This window comes from Astatotilapia calliptera, chromosome 3, assembly GCF_964374335.1.
Source record: "Astatotilapia calliptera chromosome 3, fAstCal68.1, whole genome shotgun sequence".
Lineage (NCBI taxonomy): Eukaryota > Metazoa > Chordata > Actinopteri > Cichliformes > Cichlidae > Astatotilapia > Astatotilapia calliptera.
This window is the reverse complement of record NC_137424.1, coordinates 67,645,696-67,673,042: the sequence shown is the minus strand read 5'-3', so window position 1 is coordinate 67,673,042 and position 27,347 is coordinate 67,645,696. Positions and strand designations below refer to the sequence as shown.

General features: G+C 38.4%; 1 protein-coding gene and 1 long non-coding RNA gene across 7 annotated transcripts; both read right to left on the bottom strand.

Moving 5' to 3' along the window:
• Positions 1-2,190: 2,190 nt before the first annotated feature.
• LOC113016857 (uncharacterized) lies at positions 2,191-15,941 on the bottom strand. 6 transcript variants are annotated; one of them, XR_013906385.1, is made up of 6 exons: positions 15,209-15,941; positions 14,904-14,988; positions 14,203-14,282; positions 13,976-14,083; positions 7,866-7,964; positions 7,670-7,705 (listed from the first exon to the last, which is right to left on the bottom strand). XR_013906385.1 is itself a non-coding variant. In XM_080298897.1 (2 exons), the coding sequence occupies exons 1-2, from the start codon at positions 12,198-12,200 to the stop codon at positions 7,595-7,597; spliced, it is 4,446 nt and encodes a 1,481-aa protein (XP_080155023.1). In that variant the 5' UTR covers positions 12,201-12,323; the 3' UTR covers positions 7,448-7,594. The 6 variants fall into 6 exon arrangements, 1 of the variants encoding a protein (XP_080155023.1); XR_013906383.1 differs by lacking the exon at positions 14,904-14,988; XR_013906381.1 differs by lacking the exons at positions 13,976-14,083; positions 14,203-14,282; positions 14,904-14,988; positions 15,209-15,941 and adding exons at positions 4,902-5,165; positions 5,284-5,506; positions 5,596-5,733 and having other exon boundaries at positions 5,918-12,317.
• A 49-nt stretch (positions 15,942-15,990) lies between these two features.
• LOC145425663 (uncharacterized) lies at positions 15,991-21,387 on the bottom strand. Its single transcript, XR_013906388.1, has 4 exons — positions 20,841-21,387; positions 19,853-19,884; positions 18,766-18,792; positions 15,991-16,184 (listed from the first exon to the last, which is right to left on the bottom strand). It is a non-coding gene; the product is annotated as an uncharacterized LOC145425663 (long non-coding RNA).
• Positions 21,388-27,347: the final 5,960 nt, after the last annotated feature.

Genomic DNA, 27,347 nt, shown 5'->3' with positions numbered 1-27,347 from the left:
CAATATGCAAATTTGAATGCCTCAGGACACATATATGATTGGCTGGGAAACCGTGCAGGCCCTGATTTGAAAATTTGAATGTCTAAGTCCTCACAGAGGATTGGCTGCCTGGGGACCTGGCAGAAATATATAGAAATACTATGATTAAGCATAAATACTACATTTAGTAGAAATACTATGTTTTAGCACAAATACTATAAAAAGCAGAAATACTATAATTTAGCAGAAATACTATATTAAGCACAAATCCTATAAAAAGCAGAAATACTATATTAAGCACAAATTCTATAAAAAGCAGAAATACTATATTAAGCACAAATTCTATAAAAAGCAGAAATACTATATTAAGCACAAATCCTATTAAAAGCAGAAATACTATATTAAGCACAAATCTTGTAAAATAGCAGAAACAGTATGATTTAGCACAATAGTAATAAGTTAAACAGAAAAATTGGAAAAGCAAAATGGACAGCTGAAAAAATGCTGAACATGCTGAGGGTCCCTCAAATATACTTGTTAAATGAAAAAATCAGCAAAAAAATGCACAGGGAGAGAGAAGTAAGTTTCTAGGTCAGCCTGGGAGCTGCTGAATTTGAATCCACCAATCAGAGAGCCTGTGTACTTTTTCCCGCCAAAACAGGTGCATCTTTTTACACACGCAGCAGAGAGAGGCACAGGATTATTGCAGCCTATTTCTCATAGTGAGGACTCCCCTCAAACAAATGACCATAATTTCTAAACCGTAGGGGCTAGAGCGGTCATTCTTACACCGTTTTGTTCAGAAGAGATGGGGGAATCTTCCAGTGTTTACAATTTATCATTAAAATATGAATTATTAAAGATATTTGACTTCTAATGCACCATAACTGAGTAGAGCGAAGCAAAAACTGCCTTGACTTGCCCTCAAACAACGCTTTGTAACTCGAAATCTATTTGGAGTATCGATATCATTCTTTCACCGTAAGAGACAGCAGGCTTTGGTGAACAGTCATGGAAATTTTCAGGTCTCTGTGGAAATCCAAAAAAAAGTTATGACGAGAGAAAAAAGTGGTTCATTTCCAGAGTTTTAAATCTGAAGAAATCTGAGCGAAGGACGAATTTCCTACCCTCAAACAAGTCCAACTCATTTCAGAACGGTAATAGGTGAGAAAGAAATTCTTGAATTGTGAGCGTCAGGGGTGTCTGAAGATATTCGGGGACAAGCCTCATGTCTTAAAGTCGCTTCGTTAAGGAGATATGACGATTCGAATATGCCTCTCATTACAGAAATCCAGCGATGATTTTGAACAAGCTCTCCATTGACTTTATATGGAGAGTTTTGAGACCTTGTGTTGGTCTGAGGAGATTTGCAAAAATTCTATAAATCCCACAACAATGATAGTGACATTTTCTGAAAGCCAGCAAAAATACCTACGTTTTGATGTATAATTTGTGGAAGTTGAGTGAAAATTGAGCAAGTAGCAAGAAGTTGTTCGGACATGAAGTGAAAATTGCAAAACCTTCAGTGGCACACTGGAAGCCAAGAGCATAGCAACCATAACAACGCATGTATTTTGTGAAAAATCACAATTTTGCAACTCAAAACTTTAAGAGGCATAAAAGTAAAACAGTAAAAGATTTGAAAAAGCTGAATCATACCTGAATAGCCCAATAATTTGTGAACATTTTAAAATTTGAATGGTTGTTCTAGGTGAAAATATGAGGAAGTAGTTAAGTTTCAAAAACAAGCAAAATTTAGCAGAATTGCTGAAGTTTCCCATTCATTTCAATGGGACAAATTAAAGGAAAAAAGCTTAATATTTTAAAAAGTATAATAGTTAAAAATAGCAAAAATCGTAGCAGGAAAGAGCAAAAATAGCAGAATAGTTTAAAATTTGAACGGTGAAAATCGGCTGAAAATTGTGGAAGTAGTTTAACGGCGAAAAGTGTACGGAAGCAACTAGAACTAGAAAAATTTGCATTTCCTGCGAAAATGCAGTGTGGATGCTTAAAGCTGAAGCTGTATGCAAAAAGTAGCTGAAAAAGCTGAAAAGTTGCAGAAATTGTAAAAACTTTGCAGAAGCAAAGGAACTTTGCTAAAATGGAATAACTTAGCAGAACTGCAATCACTTAGAGGAAACTGTAAAGCTGAAGCTGTCTGCTGAAAATAGTTGAAAATAGCTGAAGAAGCTGAAGAAATCAAAGTCAGTGTTTAAAAAGTTGTTGAAATTTTAATAACTTTGCAGAAGAACATCAAGTTAGCAAAAATGTAATAACTTAGCAGAAATGCAATAACTTAGAAGAAACATAACAATTCAGCAGAAATGTTGTAGTTTACCAGAAGCTACAACTTAGCAGAAATGTAATAATTTATTAAAAAATTAATAACTTGGCAGAAATATTACAACTTACCAGAACTGCTATAATTTTGCAGAAATGTAATTATTAGGAAAAAAATGTATACAGATAACAGCTGAAAACGATGACGTAACCTCAAAGTTACTTGTTTAACTGTGAAAAATGACCAGAAACATTAGAAAAGAAAGAAAACCAATTCAATTCAATTTATATAGCAACAAATCACAACAAAAGTCGCCTTAAGGCGCTTCATAGATACAGAGAAAAACCCAACAATCATATGACATATGACCCCCTATGAGCAAGCACTTTGGCGACAGTGGGAAGGAAAAACTCCCTTTTAACAGGAAGAAACCTCCAGCAGAACCAGGCTCAGGGAGGGGCGGCCATCTGCTGCGACCGGTTGGGGTGAGAGAAGGAAGACAGGAATACCAGCCAGCAGATAAACTGATGTGAAACAAAACCAAGGTAAAATTGCAGAATTTACACAGTTGGTGAAAGGTAAAAATGGCAACAAAAAACCCCCAAACAAACAAACAAAAAAAACAAACAAACAACATTTAGTTAATAAGTGCACAAGATGATTCGATGATAAATATGGTACCAATCTACAAAATACTGTCGAAATGAAGTCCACATTGTGATATATTTCAGGTGTGGAGAGTCACAGAGCTAAACAATCAATGTGCATATTTAAAGAATCAAATAAAGAACATTGTTGTGGAATAAATTACAGTGAATAATAATCACTGCCCTGCGTTAGAGAGTGACTTATGATGATGTATTAATTGGCTTAACTTTACCTCTAACAGCTTTTCACATAGTGCTGTGACCAGGGTGAAATCCATCATAAAGTAACTGTAAACAGTAGAACCATTAGCATGAATGTTATGGTTCTACTCTGATCAAAACTCAAGTCAGCTGTGTGACCTGATATAAAATGATAAAGAGGAACACATATAAATGACCTTTATGAACTTTTCAAAATGACTTTATATGTCTGACCCATTATCTATATATATTAGAGCAGATGTGGAAAACCACTGTTAGACCTACTCTATACTAACACAAACACAGTCAAAAATTCATTGCTAGTGTGACATGTGGTCCTTTTTGCCTTTGACCAATGATATGCTGGTTACTTGGACCAGTTTAGTATTTGCTGTCACAGAGGAATGTTAACCATAAATCCAAAAGACAAAACTGAAAAAATATGTTAATTGCAAACATGTTTTTGCTTAGTAAGAGGATTGAAATTACATGGAAACTGTCACCTTAAAGCCTCATTGTAAATATCATCACAAACAGATGTTTTCCACACGGTTAACAAAGCTCCACCACATCCAATCACTGCATATAAATCTAAAAGAAAACAACAACAAATAAAATGTAATTAACACAAGTGAAGTCTAAGGAGCTTGGAAAGAAAAGCGTCTGGACTTCTTTGAGTTCCTTGAAGACGTTTCACCTCTCATCCGAGAAGCTTCTTCAGTTCTAAGGGTCAATGGTGGAGAGTCCCAGATTTAAACCCAGTGGGAGTTTCCCCCCAAAGAGGGACAAAGAACCCCCTGATGATCCTCTACCTAATCACATGAGCCAAGGTGTGAAAGTGGGTGTGGGTCCCAATCAGCCAGGGTTTCGGGTGAGCTCATTGTGAAACCTGGCCCCACCCTATCATGTGATTTCCCGAGGTCAGGAAATCACCCACGCCCACTCCCAGGATGTGAGTGGACGTTACGGTGTCTGGGGAGGGAACTCAAAACTGGATTATAGATGGCAGACAGTTGGTGTCGTAAACTACCGCCTCTGTTTAAAGATGGTCGCTCACAGTGGACGTAAATGGCTTCTTTCACTCCTCCATCTGTCCAAAATGTGAACATTGGCATCCTCAAAGACTGACCTTTGTCCTTTAGATGCAGATGAACTGCTGAGTCTTGTCCCGTGGAGGTGGCTCTTCTATGTTGTGCCATGTGCTTGTGAAGTGGCTGTTTGGTCTCTCCGATGTAGAAGTCTGGGCATTCCTCGCTGCACTGTACAGCGTACACCACATTGTTAAGTTTGTGTTTAGGAGTTTTGTCTTTCGGGTGAACCAGTTTCTGTCTGAGTGTGTTACTGGGTCTGAAGTACACTGGGATGTCGTATTTGGAGAAAACTCTCCTGAGTTTTTCTGATACACCGGCTACATAGGGGATGACAATGTTGTTGTGTCTGTCTTTCTTATCCTCCCTCGCTGGTGTCTGATGTTCTTTTCTGTGAAGCTGGAATGCAGGCACACTGGACGAGCTTATTCTAAAAAATGTGTGTCCTAATTACTCCAAGTTTGTGTTCCAGAGGGTGATGGGAGTCAAAGAGGAGGTACTGGTCCGTGTGTGTGGGCTTCCGGTAAACTTCGATGTTGAGTTTGCCGTTCTCTTCAATGTGCACAGCGCAGTCCAGGAAAAGCAAACAGTCGTCCTTTGTGTCTTCCCTGGTGAACTTGATGTTTTTATCCACAGCGTTGATGTGCGCAGTGAAGGATTCCACTTTTTGCCTTTTGATTTTGACCCAGGTGTCGTCCACATATCTGTACCAGTGGCTGGGTACTCTTCCTTTGAAAGAGCCAAGAGCCTTCCTTTCCACTTCCTCCATGTAAAGGTTGGCTACAACAGGTGACACAGGGGAACCCATGGCACAGCCATGTTTTTGTCTGTAGAAACCCTCGTTGTATTTGAAATATGTAGTGGTGAGGCAGAGGTCTAACAGTGTGCACATCTGATCGGGTGTGAAGTTGGTCCTGTCTTCCAAGGAGCTGTCTTCTTGCAGTCGTTTTCTGACAGTCTCCACTGCCTCTGTAGTGGGTATGCAAGTGAAGAGAGAGACTACATCAAAGGACATCATGAGAACCTTCACAGACATGACACAAGGGAAGACTTTTGATTTAATAACTAAGCTTAAAACAAGTGTTACCTTTGAATATTTGTGGGAAAAATCTGATGCTACCCCAAGAATACAAAGCCACACTGGAAATGATGACAGGCTTGCAGCCCTCTGTCTTCCTGGAGTGAGGTGCCCGATCAGTAGAAGTGAATTGACAGAAGTCAGTGTCTGTAAGAGTGGCCAAACACTGATACTCTGTCCACTTGCGTAGAGTCTAAGAAGCTGGAATGCAGGCACACTGGACGAGCTTGTTCTAAAAAATACAGAAAAAGGAACATTTTTTTTGTCTGTAGAAACCCTAAAAACTACAAATAAGTTATACAATGAACAATATTGAAATACCTTATAGGTGCTGCAGGCCACATAACCAGAATCCAGAGCAATCTCACACTCACATGATGGTGAGGAAAGACATGAGCTCTGCAATGAGGTTTGAAGGCCTCAGTTGGGACACGGAAGAACTCAGAAGACAAGCAATACCTGCACAGAGAGACAGAGTAGAAAAAGCATAGATTTGTAATCCATAATGTGAATTAAAACTCAAAAAGTGTCAACAAGTATAATCATTTGAGTGTGGAATTATTTATGCAATAAACAGGATTTTAATTAATTAATTGAATTAAAAACACTGACATTTTTTTTTATCAAAGATAAAGAATGATACCTCTCTCTGCTCTGAGGATCACTGAGCATCTCTGACAGGAAATACAGTTTCCTCAGTATGAGTCATCATTGATGGTCTCAGAGGTGTGTAGTGTGGTAGCATGATGATGGTCTCCAGATCAGGCAGGAGGTCAGGTGATGGGTGTGTCATCTTCTCCATTGAAGACACACTGGTATGGCAATTCATAACACAGCAGTCTCCTTGTGGCATGTAGTTATCTGTGCAGTCCAGCACTGATGGATCAGGTTTGGCTCAGCAGTTCATGAAGATGGTGTCTGAAAAAATATATCTAACAAAACACGTGCTTATAACACCACCCACCCAGCTCAGCCCCCAAGTGTCTATGTAATGCTGGTATGGGGTGTCGGTTACTAAGTCTAATTAGTGCATCAGAAAGCGGGGGCTACACCTAAAGCCCACACTTTTTGATGTCTTTGTTTATTAGCAGCTTTTTCCAGCTGCTCAGAGAATTCTGACTTGGCCTTTATCCACCCAAACCCAAACCCACCCGGATAAAGGCCAAGTCAAACTCACACACCATACCAGCATTACATAGACACTTGGGGGCTGATCTGGGTGGGTGGTGTTAAACTGTAGTCGGGAACTTTCAGAAAACTATCCATTTACTTCTAAATCAGTTTTTATACATATTCTATAAGCTGTACTAATGTTTTTCTCTACATAATGTATCATTATAGACATCTCTGGTAGCCTAAAGATAGTTTATAACTTTTGACATTTTTTACCTGTAAAACATGATAAGCAAAACCTCATTCATCACAAAAACTTTTGATTCTACAAAAGCTACTATAATCAAGAAAATATAATTGTCTGTATTTATTCATGTGAGCCATAATAAATACCTGCATTTATGTGGGATTTATTTATTTACTATTTCATATTTTCAAGCCCTTGGAGGGGAAGATCTCGTTTGTTGAGCTACATACGTCACAGTAAAAAGATTTAGTCATTTAAAACATGAGAATAAAAGAAATGATGTTGGTTTAATAAATGTTGCAGCACATTTCAGATCAGAGGTGCATGATAGCAGATGTTCTCTGCTCTGCATGAAGTTCAGCAATGATTTGGTGAAATGATTAATAACATTGCAATAAGAAAGGGTCTTCTGACAGACAGAGTAGGGAAGACAATTTTTTCAATGAAAAATCTTTTTCATGCTCTACAATCAGTAAACTCTGTAACAAACATGATCTGTAATTGTTTCAAAACTCACCAGACGACTTCATGATTGGCTCGAGGACAGGACACAAAAGACAGGGTTGTGGTAACTGTAATATGATCTCAGAACACCTGAATACAGACATTTCTGTGGCTGAGAAATAAAAATGAGGTCAAGCAGGGTGTTCTTGTCTGTAGTGGCAGAAGTGATCAGCTGTGAATACCCTCTCGACTGAAACTGCTCCAGAATCTGTTTTCTTCCACTCTGCAACTGGTTCTCATTAAAATCTCCACACACAATGATTGGGTGACAGTCCATTATTTCAAGTGAATCTAAAAGACTTACCAGGTTTTGCATGAATGGTGTCAAACTGTAGTCAGGGGGTCTGTACACAACAGCAATGAGTGCAGGGAATGGAGCCTGAACCTTCAACACTAAAAACTCAAGATCAGTGACATTATGCAGATACTGTTTTACCTGAACCTGAAAATGATTCCTCAAATACACAACAACTCCCCCACCACTTCTGCTGGCCATGTGAGGAAAGTTTGTGTAGGACACATGTCTGTTGCGTTTGAACATGGTGTAGCCGTCCAAATGAAGACTGTCTGCAACAAAGGAGCCTTGAAGGTGAGACTCAGTGAGACACAAAACATCTGCTAAACACATTTCATGATGACTCTTGATGTCACTGATGTGAGATGGCAAACCCTCCGTATTGTGATGGATCAGTGTAAGAGTGTCAAGTCTGCTGGCTGTTTCTCTGACCTGAAGAAGAGGCATCATTTCTTCAACACTGGCTTGTCTCATGGTTTGGAGCGCTGCAGTTACCTCGGGATTGGCGTAAATCTTTTTCTCATCCAAGTCCTGCAAATAGAGTCCACTGAGAGACGTCACCCTGCTGAGAGCAACGTAAGCCATACCTGGTTCAAAAATGTTCTTCATTGAAACTACAGCTGTCTGTGTTGTAAGACCCTGAGTTTTGTGAATTGTGCAAGCGAATGCTAGCTTTACAGGAAACTGTCTGCGTACTGCTCCTTTAAACTTCAGACTCTCCTCTGCTCTCTCAATGTAAACCAGATCATCAGAAGCTGCATTAGCACTGCGGTTGTGTCTCATAGGCTGCCGGTTGTCCATCCTGAGCCCCAGTTTAATTATGTGTCCATCATTTTCAGATCTCACCACCTTTACCAGTATACCAAAAGCACCGTTGACTAAACCGTTTAGTGTGTCCAAGTTTCTGGTCAGCATGACTCGAGCTCCTTCAGCAACATTCAGAGTGTCAGGTAAATCATTTCGCCCACCTGTAAATGGTTTGTCTCTTCGTTCCATTCTGCCTGTACATTTATCCTTCTGGAAATCGTCTGCATTGATGATTATGATGTTTGAATGAAGCTTCTTCAGGGTATCTGTGTTGTGGGATTCCACATTCTTGTTGGTGGCATAAATGTGTAAGACCTCAGTTGGACATTCTTCTGGTGCAGTCACAGCCTGTGACAACAAATCTCTGTCGCACTGAGAAAGCTCATCTGTCTTTTCTTTGACTCTAATCCTGTTCAGCATCTCTGCAAAGGCCACATCATCTTTCTGACGCATGATCTCGGTTAGAGTGATCATCTGAAAATGCTCCTGCCATAGGTCAATCTGTTCTGGATCGTAAACACAGAGAGGTTTAGACTGTCGCACTGGTGGCAGCTGGTAAAAATCTCCAACAGCTAAAACTGACATTCCACCAAAAGGTCTCTGAGTGCCTTTGATTTGTTTCAGTCTTGCATCCACATAAGCAAAAAGGGGTTTTGAAACCATTGAAATTTCATCAATAACAATAATTTCAGCATTCATCAGCTCAGATCTGACTTCATCCAGTTGGTTACCAAGTCCTTGAATGGGTGGTTTCAGACTCCTGGGTAGTTTCAGTAGAGAATGTAACGTAGAGCCACTGATAGAAAAAGCTGCTGTACCGGTAAATGAAGTCAGTAAAACAGTTGGATTTGATATGTCAGCTTCTTCTGCATTAGCAGGCAGTCTGCTCAGGATCTTTGATGCTTCAGAATGAATACACTTAATCAGATGTGACTTTCCAGTTCCTGCACCACCGTTGATATAGAAGAAAAATGGATCTGGGTTCAAACCACAAACTCGCTGAATACACCAGTCTCTTATAGTATAGAACACGCAGGCCTGCTTCTGGTTCAGATTCTGATACATTACACGTACCACGGCTGGATCTACTGCAGGTTGTTCTCTGACGGCTCTGATCTTTGTTACAGCATCAGACTGACGACTGTAGTCGGGAACATTCTCCTGTTCGTTCTCATCATCAGAATGTCTCTCAGGAAGATTCTCATCGCATTGCAGCCTCACAACTTCAGATTCAGGAGCCAGATTACACCATTCATCGATCACAACATCCCTATTTTGTTCAAACTCTTCCAGTGCACTCTCAATATCCTCAGAGTTCTTCTCATACTTGTCTTTATTTCTTTTCACAACCCTTTTCACAGACTCACTGTGGTCTGAACATGGAAGTCGTACAAAACCTGAGTTGTAGAAGGACTGATAGGTTTGGAACCCTTGTGGTTTCAGTTCCTGCTCTGATCTGTGTGGAAGGTAAAGTCTCAACAGTCGACCATAATATTGCTCAGGATCTTTTTCCTGTGAACAGTGGTAATATCTGATTATAGCTGGTTTATCATTCTTTCGCCTTTGTACAAATCCAAGCTGGTTTAGAAGAGGAAGCACATCTTTTCCTTCATTTGGACCACTCACCAACCTGCACAAGGCAGCAAAATCAGCCAGTGACATTTCCTCATATTCTGGGGTCTCAGGTCTGCATTTGTATTTATCACTCAAACTTGTCATCCAAATATTACAACTGTCGTGTGTTGTGCTTTCCAGGAAGCTCATGGGCCGACTCATTTTTACTGGGTTATCATCTGTTGGTACAAATACAACACTGCGGGAACATTTTTTCATTTTTAGGCCACAGACTCGAGTCACACACTCCTGTGCGCTGATTTCTCTCTTTTTTGAGTAAGCTTGCATCACAGCTCTCATTTCATCACATTCATTGACGGTGTTCTTATCAGAGTTGTCAATAACTGTCTTCAGGTATTCAGAGAGGCCAGATTCTTTCTTTGTTATATATTTACAGAGGTATTCTATACATGAATAGGCATTCAAAATGAATGAGACATCTAAATTAGAGTTCCAGGCTTCAAGCAGGTCTGGGTTGTAATTGTTGATCCAACACTCATTTGGGTCACGTTTCAGAATCAGAGCTGTTTTCTTGTTTATGTCTTGGAGGCATTGTTCATACTCATTCATTGTTAAGTTGCATCGTGACAGAATCTGCTCTATGGTGAGGGAAGCAGCTTCAGGTTCCTTCAGCAGGTTCAACAAAGGTCTGAGTTTGGCTTTTGCAGCTTCAGTGTCTGAATCCTCATCCTGTCTCACAATCATTGTTCTTGTGGCTGGTGGTTTGGGAAACCCAAATCTACAACCAGAGTTCACACTCTTAAAGCATGTCTTTGTGTGGTTTTTGCTGTGCTTTTGTAGCTCAGTGACTTTTTTGTGCAGTTCAGGTTGTTTTTCTGGATCAGGGAGTTGAGCTGAGATGTATCTGTCCACAAAGTCACAGACAGTTTGGTCATCATCCACATCTGCTTCTACCTTTTCTCGAATCCACAGCAACATGTGTATATGTGGACTACCTCTGTGCTGGAACTCAACTCTGTAAAAGTAATCAATGATCTCACCAAGGGGCTGTGCAGGAGAAAAAAGCAAATCTCTGAACAAAGCCTCAACACGTTTATCAAACATTCGCATGGTGGTTACTGGATTTGATCTTAGAATTTCACACTTTTCTGACCAGTCCAGGGCTTCAAAATCAACCTCTTCACCTTGCTGTCTCTTTATTGCTTGAATCACTTCAGGCCATCTCATCTCAGCAGCAGAGAAAGTGACAAAGAACTGAGGTGTTCCTATTTGGCGAACCATGCTGAATAGATCTCTGGTAGTTTTCTGCCAGTAAGCTGGAGTTCCTCTGAGTGGCTGCATAAATCTGATTGCATCTTTATTTCTTACCAGCTTCTCTACTTCTGTCTTACTTTGTAACATTCCTGATGTGATTTTGCGTCCATCTTTGGTCATAGTTTTACCTTTCCTTAGCTGTATTGTCATGCTGGAATTAGCCAAATGTATTTCAGTGACAAACTGTGAGAAAAACAAGTAATTTGTGTCTTTAGCAAATCTTGCATCAATGTTGAAAAGCCTTGACTTGAAGTAAGCACTTGGTGTGAGCTTGAGACGTCTCTTTTCATCCAGTGTATTCTGACCAGTAGGAAACTGCACAGGAAATGCCATGGCTTCCAAATGAGGAGTTCTGAAGAAGCTAACAGGATTGTTTCTTTCTGCAGGAGCCACACAATATGTGTTATCAGTGAAACAGAGAATCTCTTCTGAAATGTCTACAGGCTGCAGACAACTTTCTAGAGCAAAACCTCCATTGTTCAAATCACTTTCTGGTTCATCTGGATTTTGTTCCTCTGGTTGTTCATCACAGGATTGCATATTAATATCTTGGTCACTTTGAGACTCACTTTCGCACAAAAGGGCATCTTTTTCATAGTTGTCAATTTCCATTAAATCTGCTTCATTATAATCATCACTTGCCATGCTGGCTTCATCACTGCTGTCATCATCAGGTAACGTTGGATCACAAAGCAATGCATCATCTCTGATAACAATATCTGTGTACTGTGGATGAATTTGTTTCAGTTTACGCAGAGCTTGAATGAGTTTAGACCAGGTGACAGTCTGGAACAGCTGATGGCCTTTGTAGCACAGTCGTCTTTTCAGCTTTATCCTCATGATCTGTGATTGGCTTCTGATCCTCGGTAAACTGTCAACTGTTTGTTGGACCTCAGATGGTACACACACCACATTACCACGTATAAGTCTCTGTCTCCCCTTTGGAAGAGGAATAATCTTAGCAAATGGTATGCATTTGGCAATCAGATGTCTCTCCAGAATGTTGAGATCACAAAGTTCAGCTGGAATATCCTGCAGTTCTAAACCATTAACAGCAGCAAGCCTGGGCATGCATCCACTTTTGAGGGAACTGTGACATGTGTGACAGATATACTCTTTTTTTCTCTCAACAGGAAAGCTGCAGTGATCATGACATGCTTCATCACACACATGAACATATTTACCAGTTAGACACTGATGAGCTACAGTCTGGTGTTTTGAGTAATTTTGTCTTTTGCAGATTTTCACCTGATTAGGAAAAGAAGCTTTTAGACAAACAGTACAAACATAAGATGGTGCTGACTTAATGTTTGATCTGAAACGAGATATGGCCTCATTCATTAAAGTGTTCTCTGGATGACACTGTAAAGTCTCAGCTGGTCGATGCATCTGGCGATATTTCCGTTTTATATTCATTGCACATCTGATATTATGCATCTGTCTGAAAGAAAAACCATTCCAATATTTTACTCTCATTCGTTCTCTCATATTGTCCTTGTGTTGTTGCTGAAATCGTCTCTCTTCTCCATAACGCTTAGTCATGTAAGATAGTTTTTTCTTTTTAAATTCTTCACTTTCTTTATATAGGTTATATACATATGACCTCATGTAAGCTTTATGTTTTTCTCTGAATTCAGCACAAGTTCTGTATATTCTTCTTATACGCTCTTTCTGCTTATCTCTGAATATGGGAGACTCTCTATATGTTCTTGTTACACGTTCCTTCTGCTTTTCTCTGAATATGGGAGACTCTCTATATGTTCTTGTTACACGTTCCTTCTGCTTTTCTCTGAATATGGGAGACTCTCTATATGTTCTTGTTACACGTTCCTTCTGCTTTTCTCTGAATATGGGAGACTCTCTATATGTTCTTGTTACACGTTCCTTCTGCTTTTCTCTGAATAGGGGAGACTCTCTATATGTTCTTGTTACACGTTCCTTCTGCTTTTCTCTGAATAGGGGATTGTCTTTATATGTCCTTATGACACATTCTCTTTTTCTCTCTCTAATTTTAGCACTTTCTCTATACATCTTTCTAAAATGTTCTCTCTGTTTCTCCTTATAGGTAGCATTTAATTTATACAGTTCATTTTTGTACATGCTCTTTTTCTGTCTGTGATCAGGATCATTACACTTCTTAGTTGAGTTTTTTTTCTTTGTCTTGAAGCTTTCATCAAACCTGTACATCTGCCTTTCTTTCGTCTTCTGATTTTCCTTTCTCTGTGGTAGCTTTTGTTGGGTCAATAATCTTCTCCTCATTTTTTGCCTTTCATGTTTACTATATTTCAGCAGTTTATCTGAGAGTTCCTCTGTTATCTTAGTTGAACTGGAGGCACTGTTTGAATCATTCTGAGGAACAGAATCTGATGTTACCTGAGTGTCTCTTACAGAAGATGCAGATGTTTCTTTTTCTAAATACTCAGAAGGAAGATGGTTGTTTTCAGTAGCAGCTGTCTCATTTGAATAATCCACTCTGGATGATGTCACTTCAGTCGTTAAAGTGTCTCTCACAGTCTTCTGTGTCTGGTCAGTAGATCTTTGGGAGTTTATTTCATGAACGGCTTCATTTAAAGCTGGTGCTGTAACAGTTGTAGCTGTTTGTCTGTATTCGGTGGTTTGATTAGCATCTCTTTGGTCAGCAGCGTTTTCACTGTGAAACTCGATGGGCTGTAGTTCATAAGTGCAGCTTGGTGCGATGCTGAACATTCTGTACAAACGTTTGATCCTGTCAATCATGTCATTAAGACGTGTGAATTTCAACATAACTGCAGTTCCACCACTTACACTTAGCGACAATGGCATACCAGTAGACTTACGTGGGTGAGGGTCAAAATATGCATATTCACCTGAAGTCAGCCTGCTAACAGCGATGACTGTTCCTCCCATGACTAGCAAAGCATAGCGAACGTCTGAAGCCAAACACTGTAATCCCTGTTCAAGGCTCGGAAAGTGATCTGTACCATCAAATGTGCCGTAATGAGCAAACTGAGACATGTCGACTTGATACTCGTGTGTGCGGCTGGTAACAACTGAGGGAAGTTCATCGCAGGCTAGAAACACACTGTTCACAAACCTCAGTCTGGCATCTGAATAGACGGCATGGCCTTTGTCCAACACACAGTTTAGATCTGCTCTGGTAATAAATTCATCCTCCTGTAAGAATGACAGGAAAACCAAACTGTTAGCCATGCATTGCTGATTCCGGTACTTTCCATACCTAGGAGCGGCCTGGCTTCGGGAAGCACAGACGCTACTCACTCGTGGACTTTCACTGTTTGTAACCTGTACATGAGACTGTACTGGAGCTTGTCCATCATGCTGTGTTTGTACAGTTAGCTGGGGTTTAGTCTGGATTACCTGCATAACTTCAGGCTCTGGGACAGACACTGAGGGAACACTTCTTTTTACCACATCTGCATAAGACACTGTGGCTGTCTCTCCATCATGCTGTGTTTGTACAGTTAGCTGGGGTTTAGTCTGGATTACCTGCATAACTTCAGGCTCTGGGACAGACACTGAGGGAACACTTCTTTTTACCACATCTGCATAAGACACTGTGGCTGTCTCTCCATCATGCTGTGTTTGTACAGTTAGCTGGGGTTTAGTCTGGATTACCTGCATAACTCCAGGCTCTGGGACAGACACTGAGGGAACACTTCTCTTTACCACATCTGCATAAGACACTGTGGCTGTCTGAACACTGCTCTGCACTTCTGTGCTGGGAAAAGCTGAAACACACACCTTTACCTGCTCACTGCTCTGAGAAACATTCACCTGTTCTTTCTGCTTTTGCCATCTAAGCTTCTGGGACTGCGACCTTTGACTTTTTCTTGGCATTTTGCTGAAGTACAATCTGGAGCTTATATGTGGTTATACACAAATATAAACAAAACTGAACCTTGAAACACAGAAAAACTTATAACTCCTTAAGTTACTGTTAAATCTGAGAAATGTACTATTATACTATAAAATGTTTTTATGAATATATGAATAGATGTTAAAAAGCTGATTTGTACTCCAAACTCAAAATAAAGGAAATTCAAAGTTCTCTGGAAACAATTTGGTCCGTTTTATTGTACCTCTTTTAGAAACGGGGTTTCTTCAGCTGGATGTTCTGCAGCAGTCAGGAAACAGGAAGTCTGGGTCCTCAGGCACTTCTCGATGACAATACTGACTGAATACTTACACTGAGTGACAAAATGGGTTTGTCCTTAAATAATAATACTATAAACTTGCAGTCAAATGTTATAGCCAATGAAACAGACTAACAGACTGGATCTAATTTATTATTTATCTGAATGTATGTATTACAAAATAACCAGATTATCTTATTACAAATAAACTTATAAAAAGGTGATATTTTATACAATTGATCAAAGTAAGCCAAACTAGCAGTCCAAACTAAAGTCTAATGCAAAATTAAAATGACAAATGTAGGGCTGTGTAAGTAGTTTCTACTATAAGTTCTACTGTACTGTAATTCTACTACTGTATATTCAACTTGTAATTTAAAGCAAAATGACTGAATGTGAGAGAGCTTAATGACAGGAAAGAAAGAGCAGTGAGAGCAGAGATCTCTCAGAATTCTGTAACAGATAGATCAAGTTCTGGTAACTTGGATTTCTGAAAATTGGATTCTGAAAGGATTCTCAAAACTTGGATTCTCAAATTAGATAGAGCAGTAGAGATAGAGGGATACAAGATGGAATGGCTTTCAAATTAGATAGAGCGGTAGAGATAGAGGGATACAAGATAGAATGGCTTTCAAATTAGATAGAGCAGTAGGGATAGAGGGATACAAGATAGAATGGCTTTCAAATTAGATAGAGCAGTAGGGATAGAGGGATACAAGATAGAATGGCTTTCAAATTAGATAGAGCAGTAGGGATAGAGGGATACAAGATAGAATGGCTTTCAAATTAGATAGAGCAGTAGGGATAGAGGGATACAAGATAGAATGGCTTTCAAATTAGATAGAGTTGGGAGAGTGATAGGATAGACAGAATTGCTTATAATGATAGAGAGAGAGAGAGAGGATCTTCTGCAGCAGGTCACCTGTAAGACACAAAAGGCATGGAATTAGTCATATTTCCAACATGCTTGGATTTACCATATTCTTCAGACTATATGGCACACCTAAAATCCTGTCATTATCTCAAAAACATACAATGTGCCTAGCGTATCGATTCTGGTTATGCTTACTGACCTCAAACGGGATTTCTGTGGTACACAGCGCTCAAAATTCTGTCAAATATTTTAGTAAGACTTCGTAAGCTACAAAGCTGCGCTGCTTGATGTATTGTCAGGGCATTATGGCTACCATAGTCAGGACCCTCGCAGAGTAATTCGTACGGTGCTTCAACATAACATTATGGTGTGTGTACAAGGACCTGGCACGTGCTAAGAGACATGCTTAAGAAGCAGATTTCAAACTGATCAACCCATGAAGAGTTTGATGGATTTGTGGATGAGGAATGAACTGAAAAAGTGAGTGTATTGTTCTGTATTTTATGTGTTACAACTGAACAGTGTTGAGAGTTGTTTGTGAATGACTTGAATAAAGTTTGACTTATCTGACTGTTTGTTTGGCTTAATCTGCCTTAAAAACAGGCTTGTTTATTGACATTATGCCTTATAATCTCAAAAATACAGTACATGTAGGGCTTTGAATACTAAAGACTTCTACAGTAAATTATTGGACTGAACAGAATGACAATGTTTAACAAATGATGGTGGAACTGTTATAAGGACATTTTTACATTCTATTAAAACAATAAACTAAGTCTATAAACTCAAACCAAGACGTGCTGCTACAGTAACTTACTGTAAATATTAAATGGTCCAACAAAACCAACACACTGAGGTTACAGCACAGTTTCAGGTCACTCTGTATGAATTTTGGCAAAATGAGAAATTTGGAGACAGCTAGTTTCTACACAGCAGTTTCTACATATTTCAGTCACATTTGGGGCATGTTTGATACACAGCAATAAGCACTACACTAAATCTATAATAAACTTATCATAGCTGATATAAAGGCCTAATTAGCAAAATTTAGTATGATGATCATTTCTTTGTAGATCATTTCATGATAAAAAGAACAGAAGTGAGTGCTGTATCTGAGCTGTTGCATGTAAGATCTTTGCTGGACATTCCCACATTTCTTAAACAAACAAACAAACATGACTTTCAGACAGTTCATCTTTTGTAAATTAGGCCAGGATTATTTTCAAAAAACAGCCTTGATAAAAATATCAGGCCACTATAAAATGTCTTATGTTTATGTTTTCATCCCACCTATACTTTGCAAGTCATTATGACAAATTACAAAAAGCAGTTTTTAGGCAGTGATTTAAGGGAAGAAGCTTTTGAAATCCACAATGCCCTACCACCAGTGGTCTCAAACTCTGGTCCTTAAGGCCTGGTGTCCAGAAACTTTTCTATGTGTCCCTGTTGCAACACACCTGAATAACATTAGTAGGTCATTAGCAAAACTCTACAGAACCTGACTGCATGCTGAGGTGGTAATTCAGGAATTTGATTCATGTTATAGCAGCTCATGAGTGAATGAACATGATGCAATGAAAGTACTTTTAGAAGTACATTTTTCCAAACACTTAAATTACTTACATTTGAGTAGTCTTAGGGGATGCCACTTCAGCACACAGTCAAATTCTATACTCTCACTAATGACCTACAAATGTTATTCAGGTGTTTTGTAACAGGGACACGTGGAAAAGCTTCAGGACACCGGCACTTGAAGAGTGGAGTTTGAGACCCCTGTCCTATGTGAATATTTAATTGTCCCTAAACTGCTAGTCGTGAGCTGCTCTAATGTGAAACAAACACATATAGTTCTGTAAAGGTTTACAAAGAGACTACTAAGGATCTGGAGACCTCAGAAAACAGAAACCCTCCCAGATGTTGTAGCTGAACATGCAAAAACAAGTTGCCTAATAATATCTCGATGATAACCAAGAGCTGTGCTGACTAACTGCACTAAACTGAATCATCTATAGTGAGAGAAAAACACCAGCATTAAAGTCAAACATGGTGCTGTTACTGTGATGTCCCAGAGTTCCTTTACTACTTCAGGACCTACATCAACTCATCAGGTCCTGGGCTTAAGTTTAATCACACTTAGGATCTGAAGCACACAAGCAAGTCCAATTGAATGAATGAAACAAAACACATGGTGTAAACTAATCAGTCTGGACTTTAATGAAATTAAGATACTTGGCATGACTTGAAAACCCTATATTGGGCCTTAATTAAGACTTTTTTCTTTTCTTTTTTTGCCTGTCCTGTTTGGATCTAATTATGACAATTCTGAAATTATAGTGGACCAAAATCAACCAGTGATGTAAACCAGTCATTACCAGTTACTGTAAATGCTTGATGGTAATTGTTGCTATCAGGGCATCCACAGCTGGGTATTACAGACCAACATGTTTTTACATTAGACCAGGTTGTTCTGGTTCAAAAATGAAATCATCACTTTAAAACTGCTTTTTGTATTTATCCAGGTCATCCTTGTTAGATGATTTGAAACATGTGAAAAAAGCATAAACAAAATAAATCTGCAAGGAAGAAAGACCTTTCTCAGCACTGTACCGCAGACAAAACCTTTACTTACCAGACTTGCGACGATCAGATCAGTATCCTAGAGAAAGGAAACAACACATCAGATCACTGTTTAATGACTTACACTGTTGAACCTCTTCGCACACAATCCAATTTACTGTGACATGAAATAACTAGTAAAATCCTCAATTTCTTCAAGCCTTTATGAACTCACTGTAGTCTAAAGAGGACAAACTTCAGTTACAGAGTCTCACATGGTGATAACATGTGTAATAAAGGCATGCATACTACAGAAGTGCAAAAAAGAGGCACCAATATTTGTTGGTACAGATTATGGCTTTTTAGCTCCATCATTTTCTATCACAAGTCAGTGCTTAATAAAGTGTGAAAAAACCACAACTGTTAGAATCAACGGAAAACCTCATTAGGTTTTAGTTCTGATCTGAATATGTAAATCCTAAAATACATGTAAATTCTGACATGTTATAGTAACAACAGTGGCACACCATTTTTGCAATTACAAAAATTATAATAAAGAGTCCTTCCATTGTACCTGTTGGCAGGAATCTTTTTGTATTTTTCAATATTTCCCTTTTATATAAAATTTTAAACACATTGTATCAAGCAAATTATTAAGAAACTGATTTAAACTTATTGTATATAAATTACACACAGGCTTTAACATACACAACATTGCCTACTCACAACTCTGGTCCTCTGAGTTTTTTATTATTGCTTAAATGTTTAACCTACCACTTCTGTTCACTCAGGCAAAAATACTTCTATAGTGGTCTGACTTTAATGTAATACATAAGCAGAATATGAGTGAAGATATAAATCAACAACTGTGGTGCTCTGCTACGTAAATCCACAAACAAACGGAGAACACAAACAACTGTATAAAAACAGTTGTTTGTGTTCAAACATAAAAATCAGACACAAATGGCCTGTTAAACTTCAGGGACAGTCAGAGGTCATGTGTGGGGCCTTTGCTGCTACAAGGTATAAATTCTGACCATTTGATTTTGCCCATCAATAAATGGTAATGTCACAAAAACCAAACTACGTTAGGTAAGTTGCTAAACATGTTACACAGTGACAATGTCATATTACTGCAGTTACAATTGCTGCTTACTTACCAGCAAAGGCAAAACCAAAGTTCTGTTTCACTCTGTAACAAAAGAACAAAAATACAGAATCAGACAACTAAAATCAGCATCAGAGTCAATACTGCATCACAATCTGTAGTGAAAAAAAAAATCTGTTAAATTCTTTGTTTACAACAGCTTTACTATAAACACCCCATCTTCTCTTTCTGCACCTTATTAAAGATTTCTGTCTTTATTAAGGTGATGTGTCGTTTTATCAATCTGCAATAAGCCACAGAAATTCCTCATTAACGTAAAGCTCTAATACTTTGGTGCTATTACATAACACATCAGATACCACAAGCAAGGATTTGCTCGCACTGCACACTTGATCAAATGATAACATCACAGTTTCAAAGCATGCAACAATCACAAATAATACTTGATACTATAAATGCTTGATGGTAGTTCTTCGTATCAGGGCTTCCACAGCTGGGTATTAGAGACCAGCATGTTCTCACATTAGAACAGATAGCTCTGGTTTGGTTTTCTCTGCTTCATACGTGAAATCATCACTTTAAAATGCTTTTTTGTATTTATTCATATCATCCCTGTTAGATGATTTGAAACATGTGACAAAAAAGCATGAACAAAATAAATCTGCAAGGAAGAAAGACTTTTCCCAGCACTGTACCTCAGACAAAATGAACTCACTTTAGTCTAAAGAGGGCAAAATTTAATTGCAGAGTCTCAAATGGCCTTAACATGTGTAATAAAAACAATAATTACTACAGAAATGCTTTGATAAGCCTTTAAAATTAGACATAAATGGCCTATTAAACTTCAGGGACATTTTTAGGGACACTCAGAGATCTAGTGGGGGGGGGGGGGGCTTTACTGCTTATAAATCCTAAATGTGTTTTTGCCCATGAGCAAATGGCAAGATATCACAAAAAGCCAAACTATTGTATGTAAATTGCTAAAAATGTTACACAATCCCAATTTCATATTGCTTCAGTTACAATCACTGTTTACTTACCAGCAAAGGCAAAACCAAGCTTCTAGTTCACTCTGTGTAACAAAAGACAAAGAACAAAAATACAGGATCAGAAAACTCAAATCAGCATCAATACTGCATCACTCTCTGTTGTCAAAAAGATTCACTAAACTTCTTTGTTTACTACAGCTGGAATACAAACAACAACTCTCCTCTGTTTTCTTTGGTCTACATCTCATTTAAGATTGCAAAACACTCATACATGAAAAACTGCACGACATATTTTTAAGGCTTTAATATTTGAGGTGGTCTGCATTCAAATTCTACTTCCTAAAATATTACCAACTGCACATAGTATCATAGTAAATATGCTCTAGTTTTAAAATAAATATCTATGTACCATACTAATAATAATATACTGCCATATTTTATTTATGTGAAGGTGGGCTGTTGTTTATTTCATTAATTTCCCACAAAGTGAGAATTTAAACTGTGCTGCAGATTTAGGTTGGCACAAACAAGCCTTTGTTAAACAGTTCTTAAAAATTAAAGTCTACATATTAGGAGTTCTTATTATTCTTGGGCTATGTCCACACGTACTTTTGAAAATGGAGATTTTTCTATGCGTTTGCACCTTTCGTCCACACTTAAACGGCGTTTTCGGTCACTGAAAAACTAAAAACGCTTGCCAGAATATTTTCAAAAACTCCGTTTTTGCATTTATGCGTGGACAGGGAAACGGAGAAAACGCAGCGCCTTTTTTGACGTCACACTGTGCGCAACGTTATTGTTTCGGTGAAATGCATTTCTACAATACGGTTACTGTTAATTGTTCTCTCTGCAGTGTTTAAATGCTTACATATGCGCGCACACAGTTACTGTCCCCCCACAGATATGACTCGGTTCTGCTTCTATGCCCCATCTTTGTTTACCATTTCCCACCGAGGCTTCTAGACTTCTGATTGGCCAACATTTCTACATGGTTAGGAATATAGCGCCACCTGCTGCTTTGGCATGTTCCTAGCAGCGTTCTCCTTCATTTCTGCATTTATGTGTGGACGGGATTGTTTTTTAAAACAGAAAATCTCCGTTTTCAAAAATACCCGTGTATGTGGGGACATAGCCTATGTTTAATCCTCAGTTTCTCCCCCCCTCCTTTGTCTTAATTAACCCACAAGACCTGCACACACATGACTCTTTTTCTCCCGTGTTCGGTCAGAGGCGGTAAAATGGCTCCTTTGATCTTGCCGACAGCTGACACTGAATCTAAGATGGCGGTTCGTTAAAAACTTTACAGCATAAAGAATGAGGCTGTTTTAACCAACTGATTTGTGAAGAGAACTAACTGCACCTTATGTAACAGACTGACAAACACGAACACACCAAATGTAATTAATAAAACAACACAATAACCGTGGTTTACCGTCAAATCTTCATTTCACACTGGGCTCATAAGAACGCTAGTCGTTAGCATTGGGTTGTTAGCTTTAGCTCATCAAACACTGCTTTTACATACAAAAATGACAACTTATCACTAAAAAGCAACCATTGTGTTACTTTAACATGAGTTATACCTCGGCTGGCTTTATAAATCACTAACAAGAACTTGTTACATCGCGTAAACAGAGTATAGACATTTAGAAGAGGAGAGGACAAGCAGAGCAGCAGCACTCACCCAGAGCGGACTCAACGAAGTGTGCAGAAAGGCGGATGTCCGGCAGTCAGGTAAAAGATGAGGCGTTCACGGGTCATAGGAAATTCCAGTATTACACACAATGGGCATTGTAAACATAAAAAATGTAGGTGATTTTTAAATATTTTATACAATATCTATTTGCTAAAAACTAGCAGAACTTTAATTCTATAAGTTAAATAAATATTATTAGAAGGCTCTTCTCCTGAACACCAACACCAAATAGCTGGTGACAGAGTTCACCAGACCTAAAAAAACAAACAAAAAAGACAACCAGTCCAGGACAGTCTGCAAAGATGTTTTAAAGACAATATATATATATATATATATATATATATATATATATATATAAACCTTATCCAGTAAGGATTCCCCTCAAACAAATGACCATAATTTCCTAACGGTAAGGGCTTGAACGGTCATTCTTAATTCTTACACCGTTTTGTTCAGAAGAGAAGAAATGTATAGAAATAGTATGATTAAGCATAAATACTACATTTAGCAGAAATACTATATTAAGCAGAAATCCTATAAAAAGCAGAAATAGTAAATTAAGCACAAATCTTATAAAATAGCAGAAATAGTCTGATTTAGCACAATAGTAATAACTTAAACAGAAAAATTGGAAAAGCAAAATGGACAGCTGAAAAAATGCTGAACGTGCTGAAGGTCCCTCAACTATACTTGTTAAATGAAAAAAATCAGCAAAAAAATCTATAACAGCCACACAATCACAAATATCTACACATAAGGAAACACACATGCACAGAGAGACACACACACAAGATCAAATTCAGTCACCCAGTCTAAATATATTGAATTTGAATCTTACAATGAGATCATCCCATTAAAAGGCTTTCTCTCTCTCTCTCTCTCTCTCTCTCTCTCTCTCTCTCTCTCCCTGTCACACACAGACACACACACACACACACACACACACACACACACACACACACAGGGAGAGAGAAGTAAGTTTCTAGGTCAGCCTGGGAGCTGCTGAATTTGAATCCACCAATCAGAGAGGCTGTGCACTTTTCCCCACCAAAACGGGTGCTTCTGTTTACACACGCAGCACAGAGAGAGACACTGGATTATTGCAGTCTATTTCTCATAGTGAGGACTCCCCTCAAACAAATGACCATAATTTCCTAACCGTAGGGGCTAGAACGGTCATTCTTACACCGTTTTGTTCAGAAGAGATGGGGGAATCTTCAAGTGTTGACAATTTATCATTAAAATATGAATTTTTAGAGATATATGACATGGATGACTTGTTGACTTAGAAGCCACGAATTCCCCAATATGCAAATTTGAATGCCTGAGGCCACATATATGATTGGCTGGCTGGGAAGCTGTGCAGGCCCTGATTTGTGGATTTGAATTCCTCATCCCTCAGATATGATTGGCTGGCTTAGAAGCCATGAAGGCCCCAATATGCAAATTTGAATGCCTCAGGACACTTATATGATTGGCTGGGAAACCGTGCAGGCCCTGATTTGAAAATTTGAATGTCTCAGTCCTCACAGAGGATTGGCTGCCTGGGGACCTGGCAGAAATATATAGAAATAGTATGATTAAGCATAAATACTACATTTAGTAGAAATACTATGTTTTAGCACAAATACTATAAAAAGCAGAAATACTATAATTTAGCAGAAATACCATATTAAGCACAAATCATATAAAAAGCAGAAATACTATATTAAGCACAAATTCTATAAAAAGCAGAAATACTATATTAAGCACAAATCCTATTAAAAGCAGAAATACTATATTAAGCACAAATCTTATGAAATAGCAGAAACAGTATGATTTAGCACAATAGTAATAAGTTAAACAGAAAAATTGGAAAAGCAAAATGGACAGCTGAAAAAATGCTGAACATGCTGAGGGTCCCTCAAATATACTTGTTAAATGAAAAAATCAGCAAAAAAATGCACAGGGAGAGAGAAGTAAGTTTCTAGGTCAGCCTGGGAGCTGCTGAATTTGAATCCACCAATCAGAGAGCCTGTGTACTTTTTCCCGCCAAAACAGGTGCATCTTTTTACACACGCAGCAGAGAGAGGCACAGGATTATTGCAGCCTATTTCTCATAGTGAGGACTCCCCTCAAACAAATGACCATAATTTCCTAACCGTAGGGGCTAGAGCGGTCATTCTTACACCATTTTGTTCAGAAGAGATGGGGGAATCTTCCAGTGTTAACAATTTATCATTAAAATGTGAATTTTTAGAGATATACGACATGGATGACTTGTTGACTTAGAAGCCACGAATTCCCCCAATATGCAAATTTGAATGCCTGAGGCCACATATATGATTCGCTGCCTGGGAAGCCGTGCAGGCCCTGATTTGTGGATTTGAATTCCTCAGCCCTCAGATATGATTGGCTGGCTTAGAAGCCATGAAGGCCCCAATATGCAAATTTGAATGCCTCAGGACACATATATGATTGGCTGGGAAACCGTGCAGGCCCTGATTTGAAAATTTGAATGTCTAAGTCCTCACAGAGGATTGGCTGCCTGGGGACCTGGCAGAAATATATAGAAATACTATGATTAAGCATAAATACTACATTTAGTAGAAATACTATGTTTTAGCACAAATACTATAAAAAGCAGAAATACTATAATTTAGCAGAAATACTATATTAAGCACAAATCCTATAAAAAGCAGAAATACTATATTAAGCACAAATTCTATAAAAAGCAGAAATACTATATTAAGCACAAATCCTATTAAAAGCAGAAATACTATATTAAGCACAAATCTTATGAAATAGCAGAAACAGTATGATTTAGCACAATAGTAATAAGTTAAACAGAAAAATTGGAAAAGCAAAATGGACAGCTGAAAAAATGCTGAACATGCTGAGGGTCCCTCAAATATACTTGTTAAATGACAAAAATCTGCAAAAAAATGCACAGGGAGAGAGAAATAAGTTTCTAGGTCAGCCTGGGAGCTGCTGAATTTGAATCCACCAATCAGAGAGCCTGTGTACTTTTTCCCGCCAAAACAGGTGCATCTTTTTACACACGCAGCAGAGAGAGGCACAGGATTATTGCAGCCTATTTCTCATAGTGAGGACTCCCCTCAAACAAATGACCATAATTTCCAAACCGTAGGGGCTAGAGCGGTCATTCTTACACCGTTTTGTTCAGAAGAGATGGGGGAATCTTCCAGTGTTAACAATTTATCATTAAAATGTGAATTTTTAGAGATATACGACATGGATGACTTGTTGACTTAGAAGCCACGAATTCCCCCAATATGCAAATTTGAATGCCCGAGGCCACATATATGATTGGCTGCCTGGGAAGCCGTGCAGGCCCTGATTTGTGGATTTGAATTCCTCAGCCCTCAGATATGATTGGCTGGCTTAGAAGCCATGAAGGCCCCAATATGCAAATTTGAATGCCTCAGGACACATATATGATTGGCTGGGAAACCGTGCAGGCCCTGATTTGAAAATTTGAATGTCTAAGTCCTCACAGAGGATTGGCTGCCTGGGGACCTGGCAGAAATATATAGAAATACTATGATTAAGCATAAATACTACATTTAGTAGAAATACTATGTTTTAGCACAAATACTATAAAAAGCAGAAATACTATAATTTAGCAGAAATACTATATTAAGCACAAATCCTATAAAAAGCAGAAATACTATATTAAGCACAAATTCTATAAAAAGCAGAAATACTATATTAAGCACAAATCCTATTAAAAGCAGAAATACTATATTAAGCACAAATCTTATGAAATAGCAGAAACAGTATGATTTAGCACAATAGTAATAAGTTAAACAGAAAAATTGGAAAAGCAAAATGGACAGCTGAAAAAATGCTGAACATGCTGAGGGTCCCTCAAATATACTTGTTAAATGACAAAAATCTGCAAAAAAATGCACAGGGAGAGAGAAATAAGTTTCTAGGTCAGCCTGGGAGCTGCTGAATTTGAATCCACCAATCAGAGAGCCTGTGTACTTTTTCCCGCCAAAACAGGTGCATCTTTTTACACACGCAGCAGAGAGAGGCACAGGATTATTGCAGCCTATTTCTCATAGTGAGGACTCCCCTCAAACAAATGACCATAATTTCCAAACCGTAGGGGCTAGAGCGGTCATTCTTACACCGTTTTGTTCAGAAGAGATGGGGGAATCTTCCAGTGTTAACAATTTATCATTAAAATGTGAATTTTTAGAGATATACGACATGGATGACTTGTTGACTTAGAAGCCACGAATTCCCCCAATATGCAAATTTGAATGCCCGAGGCCACATATATGATTGGCTGCCTGGGAAGCCGTGCAGGCCCTGATTTGTGGATTTGAATTCCTCAGCCCTCAGATATGATTGGCTGGCTTAGAAGCCATGAAGGCCCCAATATGCAAATTTGAATGCCTCAGGACACATATATGATTGGCTGGGAAACCGTGCAGGCCCTGATTTGAAAATTTGAATGTCTAAGTCCTCACAGAGGATTGGCTGCCTGGGGACCTGGCAGAAATATATAGAAATACTATTATTAAGCATAAATACTACATTTAGTAGAAATACTATGTTTTAGCACAAATACTATAAAAAGCAGAAATACTATAATTTAGCAGAAATACTATATTAAGCACAAATCCTATAAAAAGCAGAAATACTATATTAGGCACAAATCCTATAAAAAGCAGAAATAGTATGATTAAGCATAAATACTACATTTAGTAGAAATACTATGTTTTAGCACAAATAGTATAAAAAGCAGAAATATTATAATTTAGCACAAATAGTATAAAAAGCAGAAATATTATAATTTAGCACAAATAGTATAAAAAGCAGAAATACTACATTTAGTAGAAATACTATAT

Bases quoted from the DNA above. Each gene is read 5' to 3' on its own strand.
- LOC113016857 (XM_080298897.1), bottom strand. From the start codon at position 12,200: ATGCCCAGGCTTGCTGCTGTTAATGGTTTAGAACTGCAGGATATTCCA. The intron at 7,706-7,865 runs GTCAGAGAAACA...CCTTTGTTGCAG, and splicing joins AAATGATGCCTCTTCTTCAG to ACAGTCTTCATTTGGACGGC.